The following is a 13,026-nucleotide window of genomic DNA, read 5'->3' as shown; positions in this document are numbered from 1 at the left end:
AAAGGTGGTTAATAAAACAAGGATTATATTTCCGAAACTTTAAGTTGATAGAGCACAGGCTCTAGCCTCAACTACTTACTTGTTTTTAATCCTGAATTTTAAAATTAATTCTTGAAGTAAATACTTGACCTGTATAAAAATAACTGATTAAAAATTTAGGAGGCAAAGTGAATATGTTTTAAAAGACTCACATGTAAAAATGTTTGAATTATGTTTAACATATGTCAAGGTATGTTTTAAAACAAAGGACACTGACAGATATGTATGAACATATGGTATCTTCAGAAGAAAAGAGAGAAGATTCTGAGTTTGTCAAAGGGAAATAAGAGCTCTGTGTGTGTGTGTGTGTGTGTGTGTGTGTGTGTTTAAATGTATCCCTTTGTTGCTTTTCCTCTGAAGTTGCTATTCGGGAATGTTAGGGACCCTTCCAGTCTCACTGTTTGCTCCACATAATAAAATGAAAGTCAGTCATATTCTCTCTCCCCCTCTCTCCCTCCCCCCCCACCCCACCCACCTCCTCCGCGTTACAATTACTTAGGATCTTCTGAACCCCAGCGCTATACCTCTGAACTGAACCTATGCAGGCTGTAGAGAGAATGTTTTAATAAACCTGTCCGTGAGGACTGGTTTGGCTGGTCCAGTTGAAGTTCTAATTTAGGTTTAAATGAATTGTCCATTGTCACAACTCAAAAAGCACAAGTTATTTCCTTTTTAAGGAGAAAGTACTTGATTGCATTTGACATGAAGCCTTGGATAGTGATCTGGGAAGAAGATAACTGTAGAGATTAAGGCATAATTGTTTGATTAAAAAGCCTTGCTGTGCTCCCTTTCTGAATCAGTTTATATATAATTTTATATAAGTTACTGTATAAGTATATATCCATGCATTTTCATTTTCTATTTCTAATCGGTAGACCATTCCAAAGCCTCACCTTCACATTCCACCCATCAGAGCTCTCCAGGAGTTTAAATGGAGACTGTTTATTTTTTGGCTTTTACCAAAGTCAAAGCTATGCTTCAGAACTGTAACACTGAGATTGGATCTGAGAATCTTACTTTTCTCTCTCCTTTGCCCTGTCCCCCACCCTTTTTTTGAAGGATTGTTCTCCAGCTTCACTGCCAGGCAGCTGCATGGTACAGAGTATTTTATGCCACATTCTGTAACCTCCACACCTATGTGTGGAAATAACATAATGGACAGGGGGATTCCTACTTGTCTACAGAACCAATCCAAAGAAGTTGTTCTTCTGTTCTACTTTAGGCCACCATACATTAGGTCGCCTGCTTATCCCAGCCAGTCTGGGGCTGGCGGACGCCCCATGTTTTCTTCCCAGCACCCCAACTATGGCAACTCTCAGGCTCCCATGATGAACCAGCCTGACCAGTACGGGTAGGTAGCAACATGCCCTGACTTGCTGCGGGTCCTGGGCATTTTTTTAAACTGTTAATGAACATGCCATCTGGCTGCGAAAGGAACACCCAAAGTAAGAGAGTGAAAGACCTAAAAAGAAATCCATCTCAGAGGGGGCTGTCTTTTGTTTATTTTTGTTTGTTTGGGGTTTTTTGTTTGTTTTGTTCCGTTTCGTTTTTCATTCTCACCAGCAGTACTGTGGTAGTTTGGTGGAGACCTGCATGCCGCCCCCCAGATCCCGTCTTTGCATGGCTTCGGCATGGCTTCTTTCCTTCGTGCCTGAGAGGGAAACAAAAAACTTTTATCTACGTAAAAGTAATGAAGTCACTTACTCCAGCGTCATGTCCCCCACTGTTGTCGTTGTGTCGTCTAGGACTTGTGTAGCACCGTTCTCATGACTGTGTTAATTGTCATTCCTGCCACTACAGGGACCTGCTTCCACTCTCGCCCTGAATTGAGAGTGCGGTGGCCCCACGGAGCCCCACTGCAGGAGGCAGGGCTTAGGTTCTTAAGAGGACTTGCGAGGGGCCTCGTGCCATCATCACTGAGCAGACATCTGCGCCAATGATTTCTATTATTTCCTTCCCCCAGGGAGGTTTAGAATATTAAAGTCACCAGGAGAATACAACCAAATAATGCAACACAGAATTTTTTTTCTAAACACAGTGTTGCCATATTATTATCAATTTCGACACAGGAATTACATACAGCAACAAAAAGTATCTCTTCTTTCCCACTACAAAACTATAATATCAGGCTGTCTTTAGGTTAGTAAATACTCTTAAAGTATATTATTATTTTGACCGATATCATTTAGCATGTAGTAATAATATCATCTCGTGTAGATTGAATAGTGTTAAGAAGTTAGTTTCAGCAGAAAGATACAACAATTTTGTAACATAAAACCGGAAACAATCAACTAGCTTTGTTTAAAGACTAAACTTACAGAACTGTGTTTTCACTACTTGTTATGAATGCATGACACAGAGAGCTTTTTTGTAGCTTTATATTCAATATACATTTATTTAGGCAACAACAACAAATGATAATTTTGCAATTGAGAGTTCTAAATCCTGTAAACATGGTCCTCAATGTGGACCAACAAATAAAGAATTCTGTAAACATAATCCTAAAAGTGAAATAAGCATAGAATGAGGTAAACATACTTATTTTGGAGAAATGGTCTTTCCTCTTTTTTCCTTTCTTGTGCTACTTTCAAGGTCACTTCATGAGTTAGTAGGAAGATAACAGTGGGGGGAGAAAAGCGTTTATCATCAGCTGCTAATCCATAGGATCTGTCCTTTACCAACTCAGGAGTCCTATTTAGACCCACAAAGCTAGTTTGGCTGTGCCTTGCCAAGCCACATTAAGCAGCTGTGTAAAATGAATTTAAATGGCATGCATCAGAGTAAAATGTCTTCCACTGGGGCAGAAAATCAATGTTAGCTAACCAGCACGGGAAGATCAAATCTGCGTTTCAGCCAGCAACATCCAGATAGCTTCCTTAGAATACAACACCTCCTCCTTAATTAAAAATAAGAAAAAGGAAGATGTTGGAGTGATTCTTTGTAAATCACATGAAGCACAGTTGGCAAAGGCTCATCTTTGCAGCCCCATCTGTGTTAGCTCTGAATTTTGCCGTTTGCGTTTACACTATTCTTTCTAAAAAAGAAAGAAAAAGTTTTATTTCTATTTTAAATCTTCCTTCCTTACATAACCTGTTGTGCCCTTTTTTTTTTTAAAGTAGAAGCTTGAATGTGAGAAAACATGTATAGTACATGTTTCAGTGCTATGGGTTAGGAAATTTGATTTTCAACATGTTTTTGCTTTACTTAACAGCCCATTGAAGCAAACTTGTGTTTTTGCTTTTGTTCTTGTTTTCTTTCCCCATTGATAGGTCTGTCAGGGTAAAGTTAGGTTGGCAACTTGAAAAGCCAGTCCACTAAATGGCAGTCTCTCAGGAAGAAGTGGCCCAAGCCTTTCAGAAATACAATATTCACAGAGTTGGTTATAATGACTTCTTTCTCAAGTCAGAATCCCAAAGGGCCTAGAGCCTAAGAAAGAATCTGAAAAAGACAAATTAGTGATGAAGGGAGGGAGTGTGTGTGTGTGTGTGTGTGTGTGTGCGTGCGTGTGTGTGCGTGCGCGCACGCAATTAGAGACAGAAAGCTAACTGCAGAAATGAAGGATTATGGCAATTATGCTTCAGGCTTTTTCAGCTAGTTGGATGTAAAATAATATAGAGGAAAAAACACACAGATTAAACTTGTTAGAAGCTGTTTTACTAATTCCTTTTTTAAGAGTGACATTGTGAGAGTAAAGCTGCTGTGGTGAATAAGTTAAGGAACATATGGATGAATTGTTTTTTCTTTGTCACCTTTTGAGTAAAGGACTCCCTCATTTTGATTTTTAGACAATTTACAATAGAATGTGATGAATCGTACTGTTCAGGTACTAGATTAGCTGAGTAATACTATACAATAATTTGAAATTAGCAATTTATATGTAATATCTGTCCAGGACCTCCCCCATACACATTTGATATACTTTTTTACTCAGAAGATACCTTTCTGTGTTCAGTTTTAAAGCATTTCTAGATCATGTTCTATTCTTTTGAAGTAATGAGAAACAGAGAGTGGGAAATACTAGTTGTCTTACTGAAAGCCTAGTCAGGGCTGGCGGATGACCTTCATCTTCAGTGCAGTTCTGACGGCTGTCTGCAGCATCATGTCGGAGGGACTCTAAGACACTGTCAAAGCCCAGACGAGCCAAGGTCGGCCAGAAGTTTAGGAAAGACTTTGGCCTACTGCTTCTAAAGAAGCATTTCCATGAATCCCAGGCTATATCATAATCCTTCATATTTTTTGAATGATTGACCTCTATGCTTAACACACACACACGTAAGATAAATTTCCCATGGTCATTTAGTGTGTTTTGCATTCATTCTTTCATTTTAGGTGGCACCCACCTGGTACTGTCTGACAATTGACATCTCTGCCTAATAGAGCTGATCTGTGGATTTGGATATTTCAGCATTATCCAGATTTTTTTTTTCTTGGAAATGAGCTCCCAGGATGATGCATGACTTCAGTGAACTTACAGAAGGCCTGGCAAGCCCTAGACCTTTAAGCCATGGTAGATTTTGATTCCTTGAAGTCAGCCATCCCCAGCACCTCCTATATCTCAACTTCAATCAAGTCTTCGGTGACTTGAGATGGTTTGTGTCAAAGTCCTGGCACAGACCTTTAGGATAATATTTTCACCAGGATAGCTTCCAAGAGGATATAGAATTTCAGTTGTACAATAATAGATTTTTAGAGCTGGAAATATTTTAGATGGCATCCAGTCTGTACCCCCCAATTTTATGATGAAGGAAACTGAGATCTACAAAGTTACCTGCCACGGGTTATTTAGTTAGTTACAGGCGGGGCGAAGTCGACCCCAGGGCCCTGTCTCCTACGCCTATGGCTCTTCCTTCTGCTTAGTGCTGTCTCTGTAGAGTTTCTTTTTTTAAAAAAATCTCTTAATTTTACTTCTCCCTCATGTCTAAAGGCAAATCTCTTGATGCTAGTAGAAAGCAAACATTAATCAGTGTCTCATTGGAGATGCTATTTCTTGCATCGAAGTCTGGATTGTTTTTCTTTAGCTCAGCCTTTGTTGTGTCTGAAAGGAAGGGAGCGCTTTGCTGCTTTCCACGCAGACTACCTGCACATCAGGAGCGGTTTGTTTCTGGAACCACACGCCTTATGAAGTGAAGCGACAGTTTACTTGATGGCACACAGCTGGGTTTGAATTTCTGTCCTTTTCCCCCTTCGATCGCCCACCAGTGGCGCTTTAACATGTTGCATTCTTGAGACCGGAGCGTAGCTGTTAAAATAAGGATTCTGAGTCGTGCAGGAGCAGAACCAGAAGTTGGCATTTTTACCCAGATAAATGCGTGCACCTGCGTGATGCTGATACAAGCAATAGCTGTCCCTTCAAAGACTCCCCATTGAACCCACTTAATAGCAGACAGAGGAAGACTCTCAGACTTCTTAGTTTTTTTAAAAAGAAAGAAAGAGCAAAAACGAGTCCATTTGAAAAGTCTCATTTCTCCTGCTGAGGAGGGAATTTTTATACTGAATACCACAACCCTGAGTCTGGAGACTTACATCTTAATTCTTAAGTCATACCAAAAGCTAGGATAACTGAAATTAGCTTTTAAATATTTTTGGTTTTAGTAAAGTAGGAAATGAGGGGTTTTAATTAATATTATTTTCCAATCTTAGCCACTCTTTAACAGGGTGAATAAATTTCATGAAGTCTTAACCATAAGGTAGCTCGATCAGTAGCAGCCTAACAATTGATGTTGACGCAGCTGAATGTTTTGTGAGAGTCTGAGCAGTGGTTCCTCTGCTTGGGAACAGGTAGCTGCACGTACAGACCCTGGTGGATTGGGCCTGCGTAGACGCTTATACCTGTGTCTTACGTGCACCATCCTCCCCCACACACACACACACAGCTTCCAGCACCTCTTCTTCAGTGGAGTGTATTTATAATTCATTTCCCCTGTTGCTATTTGCCAGCAAGGCACTTTTTCTCTGTTTTTTTCCTCTGAAGCCAGTATGACTCAGTCTGCTGATGGGCTAGGAGGCACTGATGTGGAAACACAGTAATGGAGACAGTGCATTAACACATCAAAGAGAAGGGGCAAAAACGCATGTGTGTGCAGCCTCAGTCATAGTGGGTCCACGGGCTTAAAGAGCTGTGAGTGATCTGTGTTAACTAAGAATTTAGCCCTTTGGATTTGGGACAATTAGGTATTAAAATAATAGCTATGATTTGAAAAGTCATGTTATTGAAAGACAAAGTGAAAAGATTTCAAAGGCTTAAATAGAGTTTTAATTTTTACAATTAAATGTTAGCCTTTGTTTTAACATCTAAACACTATGGTTTAATTTTTAGCTCCTTTTTTGCCTTCAAAATTTAGAATTTGAATGCATATTGCTGTGTTGGTATTTTAAGATTATGATTTCAATCAAATCTTTCAGAGTTCCAGAATTTTTATAGCAGCCATAAAGTACGTTTATTAGTCTTCAAATCAAAAAGTAGTAAAACACTAATTTTTAAAATACTAAGAGAGATTTTTTTTTAAGTTTAATGAGATCCAAGGAATCAAAGTATGAAATGTACAGCAAACCTTTAATGGACTCGAGTCTGTGAAGTTCCTTAAACCACTGGTTGTTATCTAGAGAGATTTTTAAATATACACACACACCCTCACCCCAGCCTCACGCCAGGTGAGGCTTGTGAGCCTGTGTTTTTTATAAACCCACTGGGTGATCCTGGTGTAGAAGAACAGCACAAATCTGGGGATTGCATTAGGGAATCCTGCTGCTGAGGAGCACTAGTGAAAAACACAGAGGGAGGAGGCAAGGAAGCCCAAGCTCGGAGAGCCCGTGCTCTGTACCTGATAGACGCTGACTGAAGAAAAGACTGGACTAGAGCTGGGGACACTGGATAGAACCAGAAGGAACTGACGTTTAAACAGACCTGATACCGTGACTCAGGCTTTGGCGATCTTTTGTCTCACTTTCTACCTCTGAGCATCCTCTCAGATATCAGTATCTTCCTGATACTCTGAGATATTCCAAGTTCCCCTCCATTCCTAGAACTGCCTTCTTTATTCAGAATGTCTTCTCTCCACATCCCAGTCTGCACCTCTCACAGCTGGGTGCTGTCCTTACGTCTAAGAGAGCTCTCAGTGATGTGTGTATCGGGTTGGGGCTCTGATTAACCACGCGAGTCCTCCATCAGTGGAGTGTGTGCCCAGGTTCACTCATCCAGGCCACTTGTTTTCCTTTCTAACCTCATAGGCCCACTAACATCTCTTCCCCCACATACCACATTCTCACACCGGACAAACTGGGAATATCACATCTAGAATCGGCATTACAGTCCACCCGTCACTGGAAAAATTCAGCAACCCAGCCCAGCCAATCCCAGCTCTTCAGAGTTGTTAAGGGTAGGAGTGCCAAGATCACATTGGTCTCAGGTAGTACCAGTGGCCTCAGCACCAACCTGCGAGGCTTTCAGGTTGAAACCAGGAAGTGTCAAGTTGTTCTCAGTCTGAAACCTCATAACCTTAGCAGGGTTTGGGGCTGAAGGCAACAAGAACAGTTTGTAAGTGATGAAGAGGCTGTGATCCGGGTCTTGGTCTTTCCCAGTCTGGGGTTGGGGAGGTGTCATGGGTGACCGTGTGAAGATCATAGGTGGGGGGCTGCATTGTCCGACTGCCCAGAGGGCCTCTTAGCTGGTAGCGTTAAGCCTGTGGGAGCAACTCCCTGAGGCTCTCCTAATCTTGACCTTCATTCTTACTTTGAACTCTATTTCCATTACATAGATTAAAAAACAAAACCAAACCATAAGGTTTTGTCCCTTGCTTTGAAAGTTAACTCTTACTTGATTGCCTTTGATTGTTAAATACCTACCAGTACGAACTTGCTGGGTCCTGCCCCTCCAGCTTCTCGGGCCAGAGCACCTGGTGTGGACGTAAAGAACTATAGTTCTGCTCAGCTATCAGGCCTTTCTTGCAACATTTTTTACCCTAATTTTGAACGGTGTTTTGCTGAAATAAATTAAGTAACTTTGTGGCCCAAGGCCACCCGTAGCTCAGAAAATCTGTAAGAATTTTAGGAGGATTTTTTTGTAAGTTGGAAATAACCATATTGATATATTTCCTGGCACTGCGGCCCTGGACAAGTGCATTCCTTGTTAGAGGGTTTGACAGAATGTTGCTGTGGTAAAGTGTATGAGATGCGGATCTCAGGACCCAAATTCCATTTTATTTTTTTTAGCCGACAGCCTGGTCCATTAAGGTACAAGAAGTCTGAATGCACGTGAGACCTGTGCCCTCTCACTTGTCCCCTCCTAAAGCAGCACTGGGGTCAGCTCGTTGCTGCCTGCTTCCTGGCTCCTCAGTAGCTGCCACGCCCATTTGCTGCCTGCGTCCCAGGTGCCCAAACCTCCAAGGAGACCCACTCCCGTGTCAGTTCGCTCTCCCTTACAGCTTGTACCCAGGAAGGCAGTGTCCTGGTGTAAAGGTGGCAACTCCTATCGCGGAGAAGGAATAGCCTTTGTAAATCATTCGAGGTCTTAATGGTATTATGATGTCAAGATAAACTTTCTTAAAGATCTTTAATATAATGCAGTTAGAAAGGGGCACTTTTTTCTTTCTAAGGGGGACGTTAGAGGCAACTAGTTTTTCTTTCACAAGGTTCAACAGATCTCATTTTTAGCAGACAAGGGAACTGTGCCAGTGACGTCTTAGAGGCCAGTCGGAAGCCACGGGTGCCAGCACCCACCCAACAAAGTGCCGGGCTCCCCTCTAGCAGGGAAAAGACAGGTTTGGGGCCCAGTGCTGCCCCTGTGGCTTTCGTAACGCCCTGCCCTTGAAGGAAGTGCTGATGTCAAAACCTCTGAATGTAGCATCTTCAGAAGGGAGTTTTTTAGTTCATTTTTGTATGATTGCCAGTAAACAGTTCATAAGAACAGAACGATGGGTTTAACAAACCAAAATCAACTTTGAGATGAAGAGAACAGTCTTAGTTATCAATTACCAAAATTCAAGGAGCCAGATAGTTCTTGCACTTTCTTCACACCCCGACAAGGAAGTCTCTCGCTTCAGAAGCCTAGAGCTCTATTTGTTCTCCTGGCTGCTTTGAGAGAGAAGGTGAAGATCAGTCAGCTGCTTTAGGAACAACTAAAACGGGTTACCTGCACACTGAAGCGAAAAGGGAGTACTGAATCTTGAAATTGCGCGACGGGTGCCATTTTAGAGTGAGTGCCAGGAGCGGAGCTGGGAACAGGTTGGAGCCCTTTGAGAAGTCCGCAGGGAATAGCTAACAAAAAGGGAAGCAAGGTCTCTGACGTTACAGGGTTTCGGGACATTCAGCATGGAATATGCAGGATTCCTCCGTGCTTGGTGGAAACGGCTTCACTGAGATGCAGGGGTGAAAATACAGCTCTCTGGAGAAAGGTGGAGAGAACCAGGAGGAGTGCTTAAGTCACAGAGAGGCCCTGTGGGCAATGCCACGTTATATAGGCCCGTGGCAGAGACACGCGTGGGACAAGTTAGGCTCTGAAGAGTTATCTGCAAATATACACTCACCAAAGACCGTTCTGGAGAATTTGCTAACAAAGTCATTACTCGCCTCTATTGAAAGGGTCTTTTTCATAGAGATGTTGAATGTTATTACATTCCTCTTTGCCCATGCTTAAAGGAAGAAAAAAAAAGAAAACTTAAATGTATCAATTACCAAAGGGTTTGGGGAGTTATTAATTTATAGCTGGGAAGTGACTGATAATTGTTGCTCTAGCTGATTTGTTGCTGTCATCATACCCACTTCGGCTCTCCTTAAGGGAACAGGCTGCCTTGAAAAGAGGTGATGTTCACACAGGGAAGATCTTAGAAAACAGACCAAGAAGTCTTGTAAAGGGCGTTCCTGCCTAGGGAGGAAGGCGGACGGAAAGGACTCGCCCTCCGCTTCCCAGCCTTGGGTCTCCAGCCGCCCCCGCGACGTGGCCTCCTGGCAGCTCAGACCCCACGTGTCCAGAGCGCAGCTCACGTCTCTCGCGGGTCTTCCCTCGCAGCAGCGGCCCCTTACCTGCCCCTTGTGCAGCCGGGCAGCCAGGGGACGTCGGGCCACCTTTTCTCTCCCCACAATGTCTGACTCATCACCGAGTGCTGCGGGTCTACCTCTGGGGGAGCGCTCAGCTCCCCGTCACTCCCACCCCGGTTCCGCGCGCCACCTTGTCTCATCTGGACTCGCGTGACAGCCGCACACCTGTTGCCCTGCGTTCGTTCTTCCTGCCTCTCCTGTCCCCTCCCCGCCGTCCCCCAGCCAGAGGACCATGCCTTTGAAATGCACATCCTTTTCTGCCATTTCTCCTGCTTAAACCCCTCCTCTCTGCCGGCTGCTCTTAGGGTACAGGCGAAACCCCAGGGAACCGTAAGCCCCACGTGACCTGGCCCCGCCCTCTCCCTCTCATCTCTTAATCTCTCCTCTCCTCCCCTCCTCACCTGACTGAGTCCCTTTCCATCCCTCAGATCTCACCTGAGGAGGGGGGTCAGAGGGGCCAGCATCCCTTCCTCAGGGAACGTGCTCTGACCTCCTCATTATAAACACCCCCAGCGTGTGCACCTCTCCTTTATCCGCACGGCGTGGTTGCAGTTGGACACTCCCTGCTCTGGTTACTTGACTCGTGTTTGCTTTTGTCTGGGCCTGCCGGTGGGCTCCTTCCTCCCTTGCCCCTCCCACACCCATCATGCACACGTGTCTGTAACTGTCAGCTACAAAGAAGGTATTTCTGACTAATTTTGTTATTATAGCACGCCTTCCTGAGTGAAAGGGGTGCGACAGTTTTTTAAACAGTAGTGTGTGGCTGTGCATCTTTCTAGGAATCTACAGATTTTTAACTCATTGGCACCTGCATTTGTTCTTTGTCTTTGGTTTAATGATATAAGCGCCACTTTACCTTCACAGGGTTGATTTCTAGCCAAAGCAACTGGCTCGTTGAGATTATGATTTCCCCACTAGAACTGCAGTTGGATTTGCTGTCACAGGTGTACTGATGGATTAGCCACACCGAAAATGGGCTGCAGTTCGGACAGCTTTCACTTCTGTTTTGATTGTGTTGTTTTGGGGGCAAAGCTAGCGATTTTCATTCTTCAGATATTAGATTTTAAATAATCTTGACTGAATGTGTCCCTCTTGGTACTGCTTTGGAAGAGCTGCTGTGTAACTTAGGTTGAAAGTCTGTTTCACCAGTGATCTGGACACGTACGTGCAAATTATTTGTTTATAAAACCGATTATTTGTGTTTATTAAAATAGGGCATCCTGTGTAATGTTATGGATAACGATTGGAGCTCTCCGAGGTTGAACTGCTGGAATTGGGCTTTTCAAAGTTTCAAGTTCCTGGTTCTGATAACTACTGGGCTTAAGTGGGAAAGTACCCCAAGTTTTAGTGTTAGTCTCATTTATTTTGTCAATAAGCAGTCTTTTCTGGCTTCATAACTTAAACTACATCCATAGTGACAGTCCGTAGGGAGAAAGATACATATATTTGGCAGTCATGCCGTTGTCCAATGAAGCATGCACTGCTTTATGTTCCTTTTGAGCATAATTCAGTAATGATATTTTCAGTGCTAGGATTCTTCAGAGTGGAGCTTCTCTCCGTGTGTCTTTGCCACTAGACTTTATATAAAGTGGCTTCACTCACCTCGTGTCTATTTCCAGAGCGTTTCTTCTGTCTGTCCCTCCCCTCCTCCAAAGAGCTGTATCAGAAATCCATTCATTGTCAAAATAAACATATCCCACTCTCCAGTCTATCCCTATTGAGAAAAAGTAGTGATTGCTAAAACAATATGGCCTAAAGATTCTTTGAAAGCACGAAAATCATATACAGACTTTATTTTACTTTAAATTTTATTGTAGTTGACTTAAAAACACGATATTTAGAAATGTGTGGTTACTCTGTATTGGATTTCGTACTGACATTTTTACCTGCTAAAATTCAAACTGTGGTGGGAAGCTGTATTCTCCTTTCTGTTTTCACGGTGAACCATTGGAAATGGTCACTTTAAAATCGGTGTTTGCTTCTGGGTTTTCTCCCCCAAAGCCAGCCCTTTATTGGCAGATTAACGTGTAATGTTTCAGAAATCTCCAAAGTGAATAAAAGGACGAGCCATGAGACACCACCTGTGTGTGTGTAGACCGAGGAGTGCTGGAGGGAAGTGCGCTTGCCAGCTCCACTTCTGAATCATTCTCGTTGTCATCACCTGCTTTTTGTCATGGAATGACAGATCTTAAACACTTAGGTCTAGTCCCAACTGAAGACCAATTCATGTGCCTCTGGTTACTCTGCAAGTCCGCACGTTTACATAGCAACCGCCTACGTCACACCTCGACACTCCCGAGCCGGGGGAGTCCTGCCGGGCTGTGCCCCGGCCCCCTGGCCCCCGGCCAGCGCAGGGCCGCATGGTAGTAAGCGCCTTGTGATTTGTGGCGCCGCCCAACACGGTCGGTTCCGCAGGGCGCAGTCCAGTAGCCGCCTCAGCAGCATAACAGCAACAAAACGTTATTTTCCAATGTTTTTATCACCCCTACCCCCAGCCATTATTGGGCATTCACTGCCACAGCCATTGCGGGTTAGGAATCCGTGCCGTCAGGAGAGCGGTCATTCGTAACAAAAACCATCTGAGCCCATAGACCCGCTAGAAACAACATCCCAGCTGTTCACAGACCCAAAGATCAAGGTAGGGCACTTTGCTCTTCCAGGTACAACTTACGTCTTGGTAGGGTTTTACGTTGAAAATATTTCCCTCACGTCAGTTCGTATTTTTGCCTGTTTTTGTTTTGTCGCTCTTGTTTCGTTTTGAAAACAAGAAACTGGTGACTTGTTGCTTTTCTCTCCTAATTCCATTTGGAGCATTCCAAATGCTGCTGTGGTCAGAAAGAGAGCCGGTAGTCGGTGAGCACTGCCTCTGGAAAGGGGCCAGCGTCCTCTGAGGCTGCTGTGGTCCTGGTAATAATGGTCGTTGGCCCAACCAAGTCAGCGTTCTGTCATGAGCCC

At 43.7% G+C, this 13,026-nt stretch overlaps 1 protein-coding gene across 7 annotated transcripts in view; it reads left to right on the top strand.

The window, feature by feature from the left end:
- Positions 1-13,026, top strand: part of ARID1B (AT-rich interaction domain 1B) — a 416,950-nt gene that overhangs the window by 357,136 nt on the left and 46,788 nt on the right. For 4 of the 7 annotated variants that reach the window (XM_082633300.1, XM_082633303.1, XM_082633305.1 and 1 more), the window contains one exon: positions 1,262-1,390. The exons of the other annotated variants lie outside the window; for them this stretch is intronic. In XM_082633300.1, coding sequence (XP_082489426.1) covers positions 1,262-1,390 — 129 coding nt within the window. The remainder of the gene's footprint in view (positions 1-1,261; positions 1,391-13,026) is intronic. 7 annotated transcript variants of the gene reach the window in all.

Source organism: Mesoplodon mirus (genome assembly GCF_964341445.2).
Source record: "Mesoplodon mirus genome assembly, chromosome: 10".
Taxonomy (NCBI): domain Eukaryota; kingdom Metazoa; phylum Chordata; class Mammalia; order Artiodactyla; family Ziphiidae; genus Mesoplodon; species Mesoplodon mirus.
This window is presented reverse-complemented; position numbering and strand designations above follow the sequence as displayed.